Below are 18,009 nucleotides of genomic sequence, written 5' to 3' on the forward strand. Positions count from 1 at the left end.
ATTAATATAGTCAGTGTCAAATGCAAAAGCTAGGGGCCAGTATTTTCAAAACTGAACTTTCACTTGTACCCCTAACATGGTTATAGAATTGTAAGCAAGCTGCATGGGCGGGGGGGGGGGGGAGTGGGGTTGTTTGGGAACCCAGTGGTTTTTCAGAGAGCGCAGAAACATACATGTCAGGAAGATGAGTCACTGCCAACAAGTGAATAAGTACTGCTGAAAACAAATTTAACTGTAGGCATCAAGGATTTGAATGGCTGATGTTTTTTATTGCAGTGTAAATTTATCCTTATGATGCATGCATAACAATCTTATATCTGAAGACCAAAAATAGCTTAATGCATACAAGATGGTTCTTGAGAATTGCCAGTTGATGTTTATAGCAGTAGAGTTCAGTACAAATTGGCAAAACTGTCCAAGAACTAGAGCTAATACAGAGCCATGGTAAGTATCATGTTATGATTACTGTGCTAGCAGTGTCCACATTAGTTTAAGGCTTCCTCAGGCATATCTGTACAAGCTGCTGTCATTAGTGACATGCCTTTCAATTAATTAAATGCATTTGTAATGTTTTAGTAGACACCAATGCTTTTGGCAAAGTTTTTTCTTTATGCAGCTTTAGGAGTCAGCATCTCAAGAAGATGGTTCCAAATATCTTTAAATGAGATTTAATTTAGCATCCGTAACTTGAGATAACTTGCTCTAAGGCTGTGTTTCAGTCTAATGATACTCTGCAGTAGATTTTCTAGTGATAGAATCTGACCCTTGGGAACTCAATCTGTCAAAAATCATTCATTTCAAAGGTGTCACTAACCTTTAGAGATGAGAATTTTGTCTGTTGGGCCATCCTTTGTCATCAAAGTCTATACAAATTTTGTAACTCTATTTAATGAAAAAGGAGCCTTCAGCAGGAATTGAAGTAGTTAGTTACTCATTAGAGTAAATTCATCCAATTTCTATACATACAGTGGATCAAAACAACAAAAGTTACTCATACAAACCTGGCCAAGATCTCACTGAGTAGTTGTAGGGTGAGTTCAGATTTGTAGAAAGGATGATGACAATCTTGGGATTGTGGCAGTCATTTTTGTTTGATATTCAAGGCCTCTCTTTAAACCTAAAACTGCTTCAGCCTTAGGCCCTCAGCCTAGGAAGAATAATACATAGTGAAGCTTTGCTGGAACTCAAGATCATGTTCTGGTGACAAGTAGGTTGCTGTACCTGTCTGACTCAGCAGATCAGGCTATTAAGAGAATTAATCACCTGATAAGGTAGGTTGGAATCTGTCTTCTCAAACATGTCAAAACAATAGATTAGCTTTAACATGTGGAACTACATCATCAGTTGGCCCTACCATGATTGTAGCCTGTCCATGGCTGTCTTCACTCCATTAGTTGTACTGGCACTGGTGCTCAGTGGATTTCTTGTGCTTTAAACCAGCTTAGACTGACCAAAACCAAATTGCACAAGTTTTCACAGTGTTGTTCCATGGACCAGCTCAACACGATCAGGTGAATGCTAATGCAAGGAAGAAGCAGGAAGGGCAAGTTAAGGGGGCAGAGAGCAGGGAGGTGAGTGTAGGATCACATTGAGATAACCTTCTTTTGGCATGGTTTTGGAACCAGAGCCTATGGAGAAGGCTGATCAGTGAAGTTTTGGATGAAAATAGGCGTAAATGGCTAGGACCTGGCTGAGGAAAATGTATTGTGCACTATAAATGGTAGAGCCAAGCTCCCAGATCTTTCCGTTTTTGTCATAGTGGTTACTCTAAAGTAGCCAGTGTTGCGGGGGTAGAAGGCTTTACTTTGTCACATCAAAGGCACATCTGAAAACTCTCAGTGGCCAAAAGCAGATGCTGATGGAAAAGTATAATGGGCAGGCATGTATGTAGTAGTTCATCCCTGAAGATTCCTTGACTTAGAGGCTACAGCCTCTTCTGTGAACATCTCTTGTCTTCTCTTAAATGCCTGTAAGCTTTTAGCATTTGCAGCCTGCTCTGGCTGAGTTCCACAACTTAATGTCCCATGAAGCACAGTGTTCTGAAAATTAGTTTCATTTGATGGTTTTCCCTTCTTGCATTGAAAGATGCAGTAACCATGTGATCCCTATTCACTGTTTCCATACCACTTGTTCTATAGACCTTAATCTGCTTCTAGGCTGAAGAGTCCTTAGCCTGCTCAGTTGCTCCTAGGGTGGAGATTGTCTGATCGTTCTTACTTTTTTCTCTATTTTTTTCTTCTGTATCATTTGAGTTGGGAGGGTAGTGAGTGGAGGGACAAAGGTGCACATGAGATGCAGGTATAAATCTGGGGAAACAGATCAAGATATAAATCTGTGACACAATGATATTCTCAAGGTTTTCCTCACTCACTGAGTCTGTTTGGCCTGCTGTATCTTTTTACAAAGTGATATGTGATGGGTTAGCCTCTGGCTGTTTTTCATTCAGAAGTGACAGAAATGTGTACACATGAGAAACATAATTCTAATATATCACACTTCATGATAAAGTTTAGTTTTATTTTGTTGCAGAGTGTAATTAAAATGTATGCAATATGAAGACGCTTTGTGTAAGTACAAGGCTTTCTCTATAGTCCTCAACTCTCACTTATCTTACATAAATTATAGAAAGCATGCAAATATGTGCTCATCTACAGGTGGCTGTACTAAAATCTGCCAGTGTGCATGAGATAGTCTTATGTTTGAGTTTCAGATCTCTGAGAACACAACTTAATTGAAGCTCATCTAAAACCTGCAAGAATATGTAACACTTAATACATATTTGGAAGAGAATACTTAGTTCTTTTCCTCCCAGTTTCCTAAATATTGATACTTAATTGTGAAGACTGGCAACCAGAAGAAAACAAGTCACCTGTCAGTAGTCATGTGATGTGGTGTATATGGGAGCAAAGTGGGGAGAGGGACTGCAGCTATTTTTCCTTTCTTCACTGGGAGGTGCCTGCAGAGATACATGATGACAAGGAGGCAGTCAGAGACACAAATATTAGTACTTGCCTTATGTACATGCAATCATCTGATAGTCAATTGCAATGCTTAGCTTGTGAATCTATCTTATGTGTATGCCCTGCAGTTAACTCTGCATAAAAACTTGTTCTTTGATAACTTAGTCTAATTGTCGAGGCTTTTGTTGGTTCAGTGTGGTTTTAACATACTATGTGGCAGAGTAGTCTTAGGTGAAGATAATGGAGAACTAGAAATAGACTAACATTTTTAGAAACTGAATTTTTAAAAGTTTGTCTGCATTTTAAAATATACAGAATACAAACTAGATGAAGTGCTTTGAAAGGTAACTGAGCATTCCTAGGCCTCAAGAGGCTCGGTACACTCTAGCTATTGGAATCCGGATTTAATACTGCCAATGTCTGATAGTTCTGTTTCTTCAGGTTGTTTCATGCAGTTTGATCACAAAGTTAATGACACTCTGGTAGAAGTTAAGACTTAGAATTATAGAATTGTTTAGGTTGGAAAAGATCTTTAAGATCATTGAGTCCAACTGTTAAAACGTTCCTGGCAGCGGTGGGATTCGAACCCACGCCCCCGAAGAGACTGGAGCCTTAATCCAGCGCCTTAGACCGCTCGGCCACGCTACCCTGGTGGACTTGCATAGCACACACCTAATATTCCCAGTCTTAAAAACTCCACTAGCTCTGTGGTTTGTGCCTTCTATTTTCTGCTGAATACAAATTTGGAAGTGGATCGTTCCTCACTTGCCATCTGTTGCCTGCCAGTTTTTGTCTGGTTTTTAAAATGCTTCCAGAACTTATGCTTTGAGGTTGGGCCTTGGCCTGGTGTGCTAATGCAGACTCTCAGAAATATGTTGAATGGTTGTTGTCAACATAGCAGCAGCTGTCATCACTTACAATTTTAGTGTTTAGGGAAAAATCAGCTGATGCTGACATTAGATCACAAGCTTCTATTGATTAAAAAATAATGTTTATAATAAAGATTGTGTCCTGTGTTTGAACTGCATTTCCCTTTCTATCTCCATTTCTATTTCTCACCTCCTACATCTTCACTCTCACTCATGTTCAGCTTGTTCTTTCAGCTGCTGGGGATTCCTTTCCAGAGGCTGAAATAAAGTACATCTTTAACATGTAAAACATGTTGAGAGAACCCCATCACCTAACAGTATGGAGTTCTGGGAAGCATGTTGCAGTAATTATTTTGTTTGAAAAATCCTGGAAGTGTCTAATGGAAAGCTTTTTAAATAAATATTTCTTCCTCACAGCTTCTGTGTCTGATAAGGTTGTTACAATTATATCTAGATGATCAGTCACAGACAACTAACAATAGTATTTCAGATTCTGAAATGCTGTATTTGGTGGTGAATACTCAATAGTAATGAGTAAAATACTCTTTTATAGTTCCCTGTGGGGATGGGTGTATAAGCTGAATCTGGATTAGAGAGCAGCCAGCCATTATGTGTGTGTGTGTGATCATCAGAACTGAACTGCTTAAATTTTTCCTGAGTTCAAACAACTGAACATAGCACCTTCAGTCATAGCTCAACTTGGATCAGAACCAAAGTAAAGTAGGTTAAGCTCTTTGACTGTAGCATTAACTTCCAAAGTAATGTAGTACCACTTTCTTCTTTGATTTCTCTAGTTTCAGATGAAGTCTTCTCTCCTGTATGAAACAGAGTGGGGGTGGGGAAATAAATATAATGTAGGTAAACCAAGATTTTATATGTGGACTACAGGATGTTAAATCTTGCTTTTGGTGTTCACAGAACTGCTACAAGGTTTTTAAACTCCAGTGGTAAAGATGCCCAGAGACATGTTTTGCAAGCCAAGGAACTTTGGGTTTAGATACCTGAATTTGTCACTATGGGCTTCTTACAAAAAAAGTTCTGATACAGTTGAGTAAAGCTCTGTTTTTCAATAAACGCACCTCAATGTTGAAATGTCATTTTGTATTCTCTTGGCCAGAGGAGCATGGTCACTGTCATGGTCATCTTTAATTCTTTACTGTCCAAACTAGTGAGTTTTTAAATAGTTTTGCTGAAGAACGGGCTTTTTTCTGTTTACTGGCATGGGAAAGGATAGTCCTATAATCATCCAGTGGAATAATCAGCTGTCTCCTGTAGGAGTTACTTCAGTAGTATCAAAATACTGTAGTGATATCAATGTTAATTCCCACTCAAGTAGGGATAGCAATTCTTATCTCTATCTTGTGTGATTTTTTTTTTTTTTTTTATAGTCTGCAATCTGCCTTGTGTTAGGGGCAAAAAAGGCTGGAAAGCAGAATTTTAAAAGCTGTTCAGCTTCCTTTTCATGTTCTTCCTCCCACTACCTACTTTTACAATGTATGATGCTAAGGCACTAATAGAACCCACAACAGCATCTAAAGTTTCGTAAGTACAAAAAAAATATGCTTTCCCAACTAAGAAATGTATCTCTTAACATTTCAAAATGTATTGCTGTGAGCAGCGGTCAAAGAATGGAATATAGCTGCAGAGGGAAAAATTCTGAAAGAATAGAATATAGCTGAGGAAAATTTACAAGGCAGGCAGAATTTTTTTTAGGCAAGATCCTGCTGGTTGGTTTTTTGGAAACGGCAATGAGAGCTGTCAACATCCAGGAAGTACTCAAAACAGACAAAACGTGTGACTTATTTCAATTTCTGTGTGATCTTCTGTGTGAAGATAGACACACGAGAGTTATTTTTAGAAGTATGTGAATCTCCTCAGAGAGCCTTGTTGAAGAATGTATTCCATAAACTAGACTCTTACTCCAGGATGTTTTGAGGAAAACTAAGTATCTCTTCTTAGATTAGCATTTCCTGAATGGAAGATCTCTACAGGTTAAATTCTGACAGGCAAAACAATTTTGGGATCAAGTGATGGAGTCCAGTGGGGTTGGAGGACAGCATCAGAGAAGAATCAGAGGAGAGGAAAATATAACTGGTGACTAGTGAGGAAGAACAAGGAAGAAGAAAGCAGAGGTGTAGAACAAGAGAAGGAAGCAAAATGCCTGAAAATAAACACTGAAGTAATAACAGGGCACAGAGGGTAGAAGAAATGAAGCAGAAACAAAAACAGTACTGGGTTGAAAAAAGGATGGATAACAGGAAAGAAAATTAGATTAAAAATGTTCTACAAGTGGTGCTTTTTTCTTTCATGTTGTGTGAAAAGCACCACTATGAACTTCAGAGTCGTATACGTGTGGCATAGTTCTTGATACTTAAACTGAGATTATTATGTATGTACATGGAGCCTAAGTATGTGTTGTTCTACACTATGTGCTTTGATAGCAATGGTTATACAAATTTCAAAGTCAGATGGTGCCAGGCAACAGCTGTGTAATTTTGGTGCTCTTGGTCAGGCATGCATACAAAGTTAATTGTAGAATAAGAACCAACGCATGATACAGCAGAGAAGCCTTCTCTACCATTCCACATTTCTCTCTAGCTGGATGTAGAAGACAAGAGAAAAGCTTACAGGCGCTCGGGGCAATCAAACCTCATACAAGCTATTTTAGTTTGCAATTTCAATGTCACCTTATCTAGGACTGCACACGACCCAGACCCTCCACCAACTAAAACCTGACACTATGAGTTGTGAAAAAAGCTCTTACCACCACTACTTACACAGTTCCTGTTCTTTGTGAGCTATAGCATCCTTGGCATATTTCATGTTCTTTCCACTACAGACATAAGTATGATTATTTGCATTTTTACATGAAATTTCTATTAATCCCCCAGTGATTCAAGTTCATTGGAAGTAAAGCTGTACAACTTGATCATTGCATTTTTTCTAAGTAATTCTGAATTTTGTGTTTTTTATTCAGTCAGTTTCAAACCCTTAGATATTTATGAGCTTTTAAAAATAATCTTATATCTTTGCATTGATTTCTTTTGAACGTATTGCTTGTTGCTTAAAGGCTAAGCTCTACAAAAGGCTGTAGCTTGGCTTTAATGAAGTTTTATCAAGATTCCACTGACTTCACTGGCATAAGAAGGGGAAGTTTAAAATGGATTTTAATTCACGCAGTCCTTTAGTATGGACCTTGTTTGTTTCCCCTGTTCTGTCATTTAAAAGGCAGTGGCTTTTACCGAGTCCCTGAAATGATACACAGTGTTTCTTACATCATAACTAGTAGTTTCCTGTTACTTTGGGTCATGAGACAAAGGAAGCATCTGTATTCTGAAGGGGTTTCTTGAACTGACTTGCTAGAACTGCTGTAATACAGCTTGACATTTTCTTTGGCAGCTCTTCCTTTTTTCTGTTACTCTGCTGCTTCAATATCAAAAAAAAAAAAGGTGTAAGGCTGCTTTGTATCCTATGCTTTGTGTGGTCATGTGAATGTTGCTTCCTCCAACTTACAATGCTAACATTTAATGAAGTAAAACTTTAGTAAATAAGAACTTACAGTATTGTAAAAGTACTGTATATAGATGGGACTATCAATTCAGCCAGCATATATGTTTGAATAAAATGGGATTATTTAGTGGTAATTAAGAAGCTTGCTTGTACTATCACAAAACAGTAATCCAGTAAAACTTGGACTGATGGATCCTACAGCTTGGATAAAGTGTAAGTTAATATTTGGATGTGGCCCAGCAACGTGCGCTCGCAGACCAGAAAGCCAACTGTATCCTGGGCTGCATCAAAAGAAGCGTGGCCAGCAGGTTGAGGGAGGTGATTCTGCCCCTCCGCTCCGCTCTGGTGAGACCCCACCTGGAGTACTGCATCCAGCTCTGGAGTCCTTAGCACAGGAAAGACATGGACCTGTTGGAGCTGGTCCAGAGGAGGGACACAAAAATGATCAGAGGGATGGAACACCTCTCCTATGAGGAAAGGCTGAGAGCTGGGATTGTTCAACCTGGAGAAGAGAAGGCTCTGGGAAGACCTTATTGTGGCCTTTCAATACTTAAAGGGGGCTTATAAGAAAGATGGGGACAGACTTTTTAGTAGGGCCCATTGCGATAGGACATGGGGTAATGGTTTTAAACTAAAAGAGGGTAGATTCAGACTAGCTATAAGGAATAAATTTTTTACAATGAGGGTGGTGAAACACTGGAACAGGTTGCCCAGAGAGGTGGCAGATGCCCCATCCCTGGAAACATTCAAGGTCAGGTTGGATGGGGCTCTGAGCAACCTGATCTAGTTGAAGATGTCCCTGCTTCACTGCAGGGGGGTTGGACTAGATGACCTTTAAAGGTCCCTTCCAACCCAAACCATTCTATGATTTTAGAAAGAAAAATACAGTTGTTCAGTAATGTCTTAGAAATAATAAATAATAAAAGCTTGATAGCCTTTAAACTTTTAGTCTATTCTAATCAAATTGTACTTGATTGACAATAGGCTATTGGAAATCTCAGTGTTAGAGATTTGCTTTTGTGTAACTCACTACAATTGATCAATGGGATCCAATTTATCTGGAGAAGTGGCTAAGCAATATCATCTGCCAAAGTTACTTGAATCGCTTTAAATCTATCTGCCCTTGAATTGTATTGCATTATAGCTTTTTCTTTTTTAGTCCTTAACCTTGTTTGAAATCTTCTGTCATTCTAATATGAGTGTAGACTTTGAAACTTTTATGCAAGCAGTTTCAAATCTTCATTAAATTTTTTTAGCGTACATGGATAGTGTTACCTAAGATACCTGAAAAGTGTAGGTTTGAAGACTTGTTTCTGTATCACGTGTTGAACTTTAATTCAGTTCATGAAACACACTGAATATCTAACTAATATGGTCATGATGAAACTAAACAGCAAAGAGAAAACTTTTAAAGCTTTTCCCTTTAGTTAAATATTAAAACCCAAAGGTGTTAATATTTTGTTTAATAATTAAAATTTTATTCCAATGTCCGTCAGCATTTATGCAAAAGAAGCAACTTCTTGTTGTATTGAGATATGCTGCCCATATGGTACTAGCAAAGACCTTTGGCAATTTGGATAGAATTGCTCACACAGGCAAGGCCACAAGCATGTTTACTTAGTGAACATGGAAATAGATTGGTGTATGTGTGAGGGACTGAGAAGGTAGAGTATGTCCAGTGTGGACCTACCTGTGGGGCCAAGCCAATGAATGTAAAAGAAAGAGAAGAGCCTGAAATAGTAATAAGAGAAGCTGGGTTCTTAAGACAGGAAAGAGCTTTAGGAAGTATCTAATCTCAGTAATGGAGGCAAAACATTTTGTTTATTAAAATAACTCTTACTGAGAAAGAATCTATTGTGGGTTAGGTTTGTGTTTTCCCCCCAAAATTAATAAGTCTTTCTTCTGTATGTTTCCCTTCCTTCATAGGGGTTGGACAAAGGTTACTTTCATGTGAGAGGGAAACTGCTTTCAGAAAGTAATGATTCGGCAACATATTTTCCTGTACCTTATGACCTGCCACCAGAACAGTACGGAAGCAAAGGTAAGGTGTGACTTCAGAAGAAAAGTAGGTGTATTATATATGCAGCAAACTATTTTGAGTAACTCTGAGTCATTTGAACACTGCTATGTTCCAAAACTTTATTTTAACATTTTTGTGGCATGACTGCATTGGGGATGGTATCAGTCCCACACTCTGCTTGCGACTTCAAATAAAGCAACTATAGAGTCTTTTGGTTCTAATTTTTTCTTTATTGTTGTTTAAGTTTTGGATCAACAACCTAAATATTTTTTCATTCCTCTTCTGGGATTCTTGTATGCATTAAGAAAATAGATATTCTTTATGGAATCAGAATGTTTTTCTGCAGAACAAATGGGGGAAGGAGTGTTGAAAGGAATGTTTGGAAGAGAGCAGGTATGAGGAAAAAACAATCCTCTGGAAGCGGGGTGTGAAAGAAATACCATAGGGCAAATGTGAAAGAATTGCTGCAAATCGGAAGAAAGAAGAGTTGCTTTTGGTCCATTCCATATTTCATAGTTTCAGACTTCATTTTCTTGAAGATCTGTGTTGGAATCCTTCTTGGAGGGGCGGAGGGGGATATATTTCATAACACTTGAAGAGATTTACAAAATCTCAATCTTCTCAGCTTCTGAGACTCTCTAGAACATGCAAATCAGGAAAGTGGTAAGTAAGTGCTGCTATGGGGTGATGATGGCTTGAAAACCTAAAAATACGTTGAGCGTAATGATGTTGATGCACAACCACCTGCAATATTTGGGAAGAGTAAGTTTTTATATTTTTGTTCTTAAAACTAATATGAAAAGATTGCAACTAACTTCTTTTTTTGAGAAGCCATGATCTAAAAAAGACATAATCTACAGCAGAGCTTGAAATAATAGAGAGTAACAACGAGTTCAGGAAAGACAGTGTTTATAGCCACGCAAATCTTTCTGTAGATTTTTGAACTAACAAATTATGTGGGGAGAAAAAATGTGTAAAAGCTAGGAAGTAAGTAGACTTATAGAGTCCTGTATAGTAAATAACAGTAAAGACACATGATTTCAGGGTGATTGAAGTCCCCCAGCAGGATCAGAGCCTGAGAGCATGATGCTTCCTGTAGCTGAAGTAAGAATGCTTCGGCAGCATCCTCTTGATCAGACAGCCTGTGGTAAATGGCAACCATGAGGTTTCCTTTGTTGGCTTGACCTCTGATTTTTCACCCATAAGCTCTCAACCTGTTCATCACTGTTTTACAAACACAGCTCTGTGCAGTTAATCCACTTTATTTTACATAGAGGGCAACCCCCCCCTTCTTCCTTGCCTGTCCCTTCTGAACAGTTTATAGCCATCGATTGCAGTGCTTCAGTCATGTGATTCATCCCACCAAGTTTCAGTGATATCGATTAGCTGCACAGTGGCTTCCCACTCCTGTTTGTAATCCATACTGTGTGCATTGGTATAGAGGCACTTCAGCTGGGCTGTTGACCGTGTCACCTTTTTAGAGGAACAAGCCCTAATTCTTTTGCAGCATTTCACAGGTGTTTCCCTGTTGGTTCCTAATGCATCAGCAGCCCCTGGCTCTTCTGTGTTGCTCAAAACTCCATCCCCTTCCACCGCTGAGTCTAGATTAAAGCCCTACTTACAAGTCTGGCCAGCTTGTTGGCAAAGAGGCTCTTGCCCCACTTGGTCAGGTGAATCCCATCAGCTCCCAACAAACCTGGCTTCTCACAGGTAGATCCATGATCATAGAAGCCAAAACCTTGAGTTTTGGCACCAGCTACACAGCCAGGCATTCACCTGTTCAATGTAACACATGTAACTCTTGTAACTTGCAAAGGTGATTTTTCTGCTTTAAGAGCTTACTACTTACCTAAAAGAATTCTTAAATGGTATTTCAGTTTTCCCAGAGAAAAAATACTGGCTCAATGTAGAAATGATAATACAATCTATTATACTGCTTTATTTAGTGTAAAACACGCTGTCCATTTAAGTACTGTTAACGTTGTTTTGGGAAGTGGTGGCAGGGGTTGTGCCTGGGTTACTAGCTAACTAAAGGGGAAGAATATAGTACAACTAACTGCTGTGCTCTGGGACACCTGTGTGCTGTCTGCTTGTTAACTAATGCTCGAACTGATGTTTTTTGGAAGGTTTATCTAAAAGGTCATACTTACATTTTTGAAAATTTTAAAACAAAAGATTAAAAATTAGAATCCGTGTGTATTCTCAAATGTGTTACATATACTATTTTCCTCATGCAAAAATGTAGTCATATAATGAATATTGTTCTTGTTTTAATTCCTGCATTTAACCTACTGTGTCGGTGAGTTTTATGCATATTTCAACTAAATGTAAAGATTTTTTTTTCCAAATAATTTTTTTCACTGTTTGCATGGAAAGCTTATTTCCATAGATAACTCATTTGTCTGTAGTTCAGCTTTTGGGTCTCAGCTTTCTCCTGTGATAGGAACAGATGTCAGAATTCAAGTTGTCTAGGCTTTGGCAATGGAAGCAAAGTCAGCTGCCTGTGCCTTTTCACATCTCTTTCCTGAATATTCTCTTTCAGTTCCTCAGCCTCCTGGTGGAAAAGATGTTTAAAGAATTCCCATGTTATGGGATGGACTCATAAAATAATCTGTCCTTAACAATACAGTTATCAACTCCCAAAGTCTCTGGAGAGTGATATAAATAGATTTATTTTAATAAAGTCTTGAGAAGCAGAAGTGCAAGTAATTATCCTTTCCCTAAAGAAACCATATTGACTGATCCCTATAATTGAAGGAGAAAAGGCTCTGGGGGATTTTCCATGAACTCAGGTTCTCTAACCATGGGAAAACAAAGTACACATCACTTTCAAAAAATCCTAGCAGGAGCGAGGAGAAGCAGGTGGAATAGTCAACAGATGGTGAGGAGCAGAACCATACATTTGCCATGTGAAGTTCTATGTAGAAGACAGGTATACCAAAATACACGGGGGTTTTTGTGTACTTGTGCAAATTTGAATCTTGGATCAGACATACTTAATGTCACAGAATTATTAGTATTACATAATGTAACAAAGTGAAAGAAAAACATTTCCTTAGTTTGTGGAAATAATTTAATTGCAGAGTTTCTTTGTCATTCTGTTACAATGGCTTTCTGTCATATTAATTGGTGTTTATCAGAAGGGACTGGACTTCAGCGTGAAAACTGTTACAGTAAAGTAAATGCATCTTGAAAAGCAATAAAATACATCTCAGGACATACAATGGTAAACTCATCGGTAAATGATGTAAATAATCTGTCTGGTTTCAGCCATAATAATTTATGAGGTTGATCCTCAGTCTTTTGAAGTCCATTAAGTGCAATAATAATGAAATAATTTGGTCCCTGTCCTACTTTTCTCTCACCCCATGTAACAGAGAGAAAAAAAAAATACAGAAGACTTGTCCACCTTTGCCTGGTTTGCCTCATTGGTCAGTGGGTTTCATTCTAAAACTCAGGTTTAGGCAAAACTGAAAAATAGGATCTCTTGGAGAAACAATCATGAAGATTTTCTTCCTCCTCTTCTTCCAAAGATTTCTAAAGAGTATAAATTGAGATCGTTGTGAGACAGATAATTTCTTGGTTTTGCACTGCTTTTCTCTCCCAGAAAGATGGATTATCCTTCACTGAAACGTAATCATAGGCTAAGCTGTAGTCACTGAAGGATGTATTGATGTGCTTTAAGATGTCACTGGTAGGGTAATTACGATATATCACCTCTGTGGCACATAACATATTTAAAATTTTCCTGTTGCTTTCATTTAGTTTTCAGCTGTATTTCAGACTTGCACAGAGACACATTTTACAATGCATGGACAGGTAAACTCCATCTGCATGGACCAACCAGAGTCATCTGATCTTCCTGAAGGGAACAAAGAATAAAATTTAACTGGGTCTCAAACTATAGCTGGTAGCAGCATAGTCATTTCAAGTTGAGATGAGGAGTTTGTAAGATTTCTTCTGTGAGAGAAATCATACCAGAAATATTTTCATGTCAAGTAGCTCATTTTAAGTACATGGGATGATTAAGAAAAGCAAAAACCAAACAAACAAACAAAAAGCCACCAACAAACCACACTGTAATGCTTGAAAAAAAGATTTTTGGACCTAAAAATTTCAGAAAGTAATGATTATGTGATTAATTAGCTCAATGAATCAGTGAATCTATGGTTTACATGTATTGTAAAGCATATTGTTGTTGTATTATAGGAAGCTTCAGTATTTTGGGCTACTTCATCTGCTTCTTTTTCCTAGTGAGTTGCACTTAACTTTCTAGTTATATTTAAGTGTGATTAGATTTCTGCTTAATTGGCTCTGTTTTCTGCTTGTTTAGGGAGACCTCAGCAAGTGAAACATTTCTGAAACATTTCTCTGCATTATTCTTCTGCCAGATTTCAGATTTATTAATCTCATGCACTTGTTACAGAACTCTCTTACAGTGCTGCTGAAAGGGGGATGAGCTAAAAATATATTTATCAACAGTTCTTTGAGTTGTGACTGGGTTATAAGGCAGGAATTTATATAAGCTTTTCCTGAGCTTTTAGTTTAAAATGCTCTGGAACTACTTAAACCCTCTGGAAGAGAACCCCAGAAAGTAGGGGGGTAAGTAATTTCTGATAAACAAGTTATTTCTCATTCAGTTTTCAGTGTATGTATATAAATCAAGGAAAGAAACTGGCTGTTCAGTTGACTAATAGTATACAGAAGATATATGTATATACAAGAAAATAAGACAGGTTCCAGCTCAGTTTAGATTAATCTAGAATGAAACTACCTATTACTCTCTATATATGCCAGTTATATGAATTACATTAGTCTTTGGTTATTTGCTCTTTGTTCAAGGTCTCTTTCCTGAGCCATTCTAACAATTTGTAAAAATGTATTAAAATGTATTTCATTATTTTCCAGTGGAAAAATCTATTTTACCCTTGGTAACTGGGGGCTAAAGCTGTCAAATCTCATGCTATGAGAGGCTGGAAGAATGGTGGGCAAATGAGATGGAAATTTGCTTTAATGCAAGTTGAAGCATTGTGGAGAAATGAACAGTCCACTTAACAATTCATTAGCTCTCTAGCTGAAGTTTTCAACCTCTGACAGCTGTGATTTCGTTTTCTTAAGGATGCACAAAAGGATCTGTAACATGTCTCACAGGAACAGCTCTCTCCCTTGTGAAGGGCCCTGCTCCTGGTTCAATATTCCATTGCCACACTTATGTGGAAGAGCAAATTGACCTTTTCCTTGTAACTTCATATATTCAGTGCTTGATATTTTGTCTAGTTTTCAATGAGTGGGAATTGGGAGTATGGTGAAACTACTTTTGGTAAATATTTGTAGTGATGTCAGGAAACTAGTAACACTCCATCTCATTTATTACACATAAACAACTGTTGTGTTGGATAAAAACAAGAAAAACTTCATGGCATATTTGCCTGCAGCTCTGGTAGGTTTAGATATTTGTGTTTATCCTATTATTTATAGAGTGGGGATAACTTTCATTTATCCTGCCTTGTGCTAGTGACAGAGTGCCTAAAAGAAGAGATCAGTGTTTTGTCCAGCTAAGCTAGAGGAATCCTTTATTACTCTGAGCCTCCCTTACAGGGACCTGCTGTATCCTCAGGAGGTCAGATAAGTTCTGAGAAAATGTCACTGTATGTGATCTCTACCTTTCTCCCACCTTTGTTTTTTGTCTAGAATTCTCCACTTTCTCTGTCAAGTAATTAAAATATTTTTGAAGAAACTAAGAAAGAAGACTTATGGGGAAGTCATTCACATTTTTCAATAACTTCCTTTTTTCTAATTAATATTGCATAGCTACATGGAACCTGTGTACTTTCTAGAGGTTGAAAGAACTCAACTGGCAGCATCCTATATAAATTTTTAGAGAACTTCAAGTCCTCTCAGTATGCTTAATGTGGTACAAACTCTTAAGAGAATACTCTTTCTTCTGAGAAGATGACAACTAGAAGCTAGTTCTGTTTCTAGTGATACTAATATGTTGAATAGAAAATACTTCACTTAACGCTCAGAGCAATGGTTAATGTAAATCTGAGTAAGTTTAGAAGTTTCGTTTTCAGTTTTTTCAAGCAGCAAGTATACATTGTCATTGTAGTTCATATACCGGGGCGGGTGGCGGGGAGTGGGGGTTGGAACCAATCTCAGTCTGTGTTGGCATCCATTTCCTTCCTAGGTGGAACCAAAAGCATTATTATTGACTGGTAAACCTGCAATTTGAGATTGAAGCTCTGTTAAGAGAGCTTAACATCAGACGCTTCCTCAGATGGTGTCCCGGAGTCCAAGTGTGACGTTTGAGTACACAGCAAAACCTGTTTTTCTTCAGGCTTTTTATAATGACCGTGAAGAAATTAACACTTTGTATGAGAGGCAACTCGAGTTACAGAGTCACCATTTAGTTTGATCACTTCTATGTATTGTTTTGATAGGGTAACAGACTTGAAGACCGGACAGAGCCACTAGATTGTCTGATCTGATTCGGCACATGTTGCTAGCCAGTTTCTTTGAGCTCAAAGCTTGTGTTTGGTTAAGAGGGATCTTCCAAAATATGCTTCAGATTCAGATCATTAGTTGAGAGCATCATCATGAGGTGGCAGATTCACCAGATGGTCAATATTTTGCTTCAACAGTTGGTCCACCCAAGAATTTTAAAAAGCACTTTGTTTTGGTTATTCTTTTTCAGGATAGATGTATGATACCCAGTCTAGTTGTTGAACTTCTATGTGATTTGATCCATCTTGTGCAGAGTGCAAGATTTGTAGTTGAAGTCTGAGGAAATGTAACAACATGTCATCTTAACAGATCAGAGTTAAGGTTGCACAGAGAACTTCTGCTTGGGCATTTTTACTTTAGACTACTTCTTCCCAGCTGCTTTAAACTACCAGCACAAAACAGTTTTATTATGCATGATATACATAGCTTGCATCTTTCTCTTGCTGCAGGGAATAACATGCACATTTTACATCTGGCAGTTCTAAAATAAAGATTAAGATCATTCCTACTCTGAAGTGACAAAGGACCTCATTAATTTTTAGCAGATAACATTTGTTGTGTGCAACATGTACGTTATTAACTCTTTGCAGATTGCTGGTTTGAGCAATTGCAGTTGTTCACCTCCAATAGTCAGCTGAAGAGCAGAAGGCCATTTGTGGGCAGCAGATGCATCTTCAGGGCAAAACATTTAAAGAATTTTTAAAAATAAAATTATCTGGTAGCTATCTGATAGTACTACTTAATATCTTGACAGATAAACTATATACAACAGTCTCCTGAACTCTTCTGTTGTTAACCAACAGATTCAGGCTGTCATAACAAAAAAGACTATGGCAAAGCTGAAGGTATTGATGATACTAAGATAAAAGAAACCTATAGACCAGCAATGTAATTTGAGAGTTCCTTGGAAGGAGAACAGAAGAAGATCCAGTCTGGTATTTGGGAAACATGCACACAACAACCCATCTTACTTAGCAAGATATCTTTATAAATAAAATTTCTTTGTGCCTTTGATAATATTCAGATTTTTATTTCCCTGTGGAATCTTTCAGATGAGTACTGGTATTTTGTTGTATAAAATTATCTTCTCATTGAGCACCATTGTCACATCTCAGTTGCAGTATTGCTATTGTCTCTCTTACCAATACAAGTTGACCTGATCCTCTCAGGAAAGCACAGCGTTTCATTTCGAGTGCTTGAGGACTGATTCCCCTATGACTTTTGTTTCACCCTATTGAGAAGTTCCTTCCAACAAACTTACATTACACAAAGGGATACAGCCCCAGGGGTTTTTTGTACCTTTGCATGGGAAAAGGTACAAGCTGCTTGCTGTAGTCGAATATCACTTAATTTGCAATTTAGATACTACACATCAGAGGAAATCATCTGCTCTATGGGAGGAACTTGAAACTTTAATACATAAGTACATCAAGGGGTTTTTTAGAACAACTTGGGAAAGGCCTCAGAAAAGTGCAAAGGATTTTTTTGTTTCTCATCATATCAACACTTTGAGAAACAAAGCAAATCCTGCTTTTAAACTGCAGTACTGGGTTTTGTTTTGTTTTTCTTTTTTTCCCCAACGAGTGGTCATTGTCCTGGCCTTCAGGAATTATTACCTTGTTTGTGAATATTATTATAGATCCCACATCTATACCCCGTCTGCCTTTCCCCTTTCTTGCAATCTTTCAGGTATGGTTTTTGCATTGAGAGGAACAAGATGAGTTCCTTTTTAAATGCCATGCTCATCCAAAGGGAGGGGAGAAAAGAGACTGAAGTATAGTGTGCACCTTCTGCAAATACTGAAAGGGACAATTTTCCAGCCTGATGCAGCAGGGAGTAAGTTTGCCACGTTGGAATGTATATGTAGAATGACTTGAAGAACTCCGGTTACTTGTGAGTAACCTTTCTATATATGTGAACACTTACTACTTCAAAGCTACATTTTTCAATTGGAAGACTCATGCAATATTGTGAAAGATGATGTAACAATCCAGTCTCTGCATTTAGAAATCAACGAGGAATAGCTCTCATCCAGATCTCCACTCACAGTTCAAAAGACACTTGTATTTTAAGCTGTAGGAAGAGGATCATGAAGATGTTTTAATTATATTTTATACTTTACTATTCAATTGCATGTTCCTGTAAT

The 18,009-nt window shown here is 37.9% G+C and overlaps 1 protein-coding gene and 1 non-coding gene across 2 annotated transcripts in view; one reads left to right on the forward strand and one right to left on the reverse strand.

Annotated features, from left to right (window-relative positions):
• Positions 1 to 18,009, forward strand: part of TDP1 (tyrosyl-DNA phosphodiesterase 1) — a 52,757-nt gene that overhangs the window by 31,143 nt on the left and 3,605 nt on the right. The window contains exon 15 of the mRNA XM_072865473.1: positions 9,266 to 9,380. Within this exon, the coding sequence (XP_072721574.1) occupies positions 9,266 to 9,380 (115 nt within the window). The remainder of the gene's footprint in view (positions 1 to 9,265; positions 9,381 to 18,009) is intronic.
• TRNAL-AAG (transfer RNA leucine (anticodon AAG)) lies at positions 3,527 to 3,608 on the reverse strand. Its single transcript has one exon. It is a non-coding gene; the product is annotated as a tRNA-Leu (tRNA).

The sequence above is a fragment of the Ciconia boyciana genome, chromosome 6, assembly GCF_034638445.1.
Source record: "Ciconia boyciana chromosome 6, ASM3463844v1, whole genome shotgun sequence".
Classification (NCBI taxonomy): domain Eukaryota; kingdom Metazoa; phylum Chordata; class Aves; order Ciconiiformes; family Ciconiidae; genus Ciconia; species Ciconia boyciana.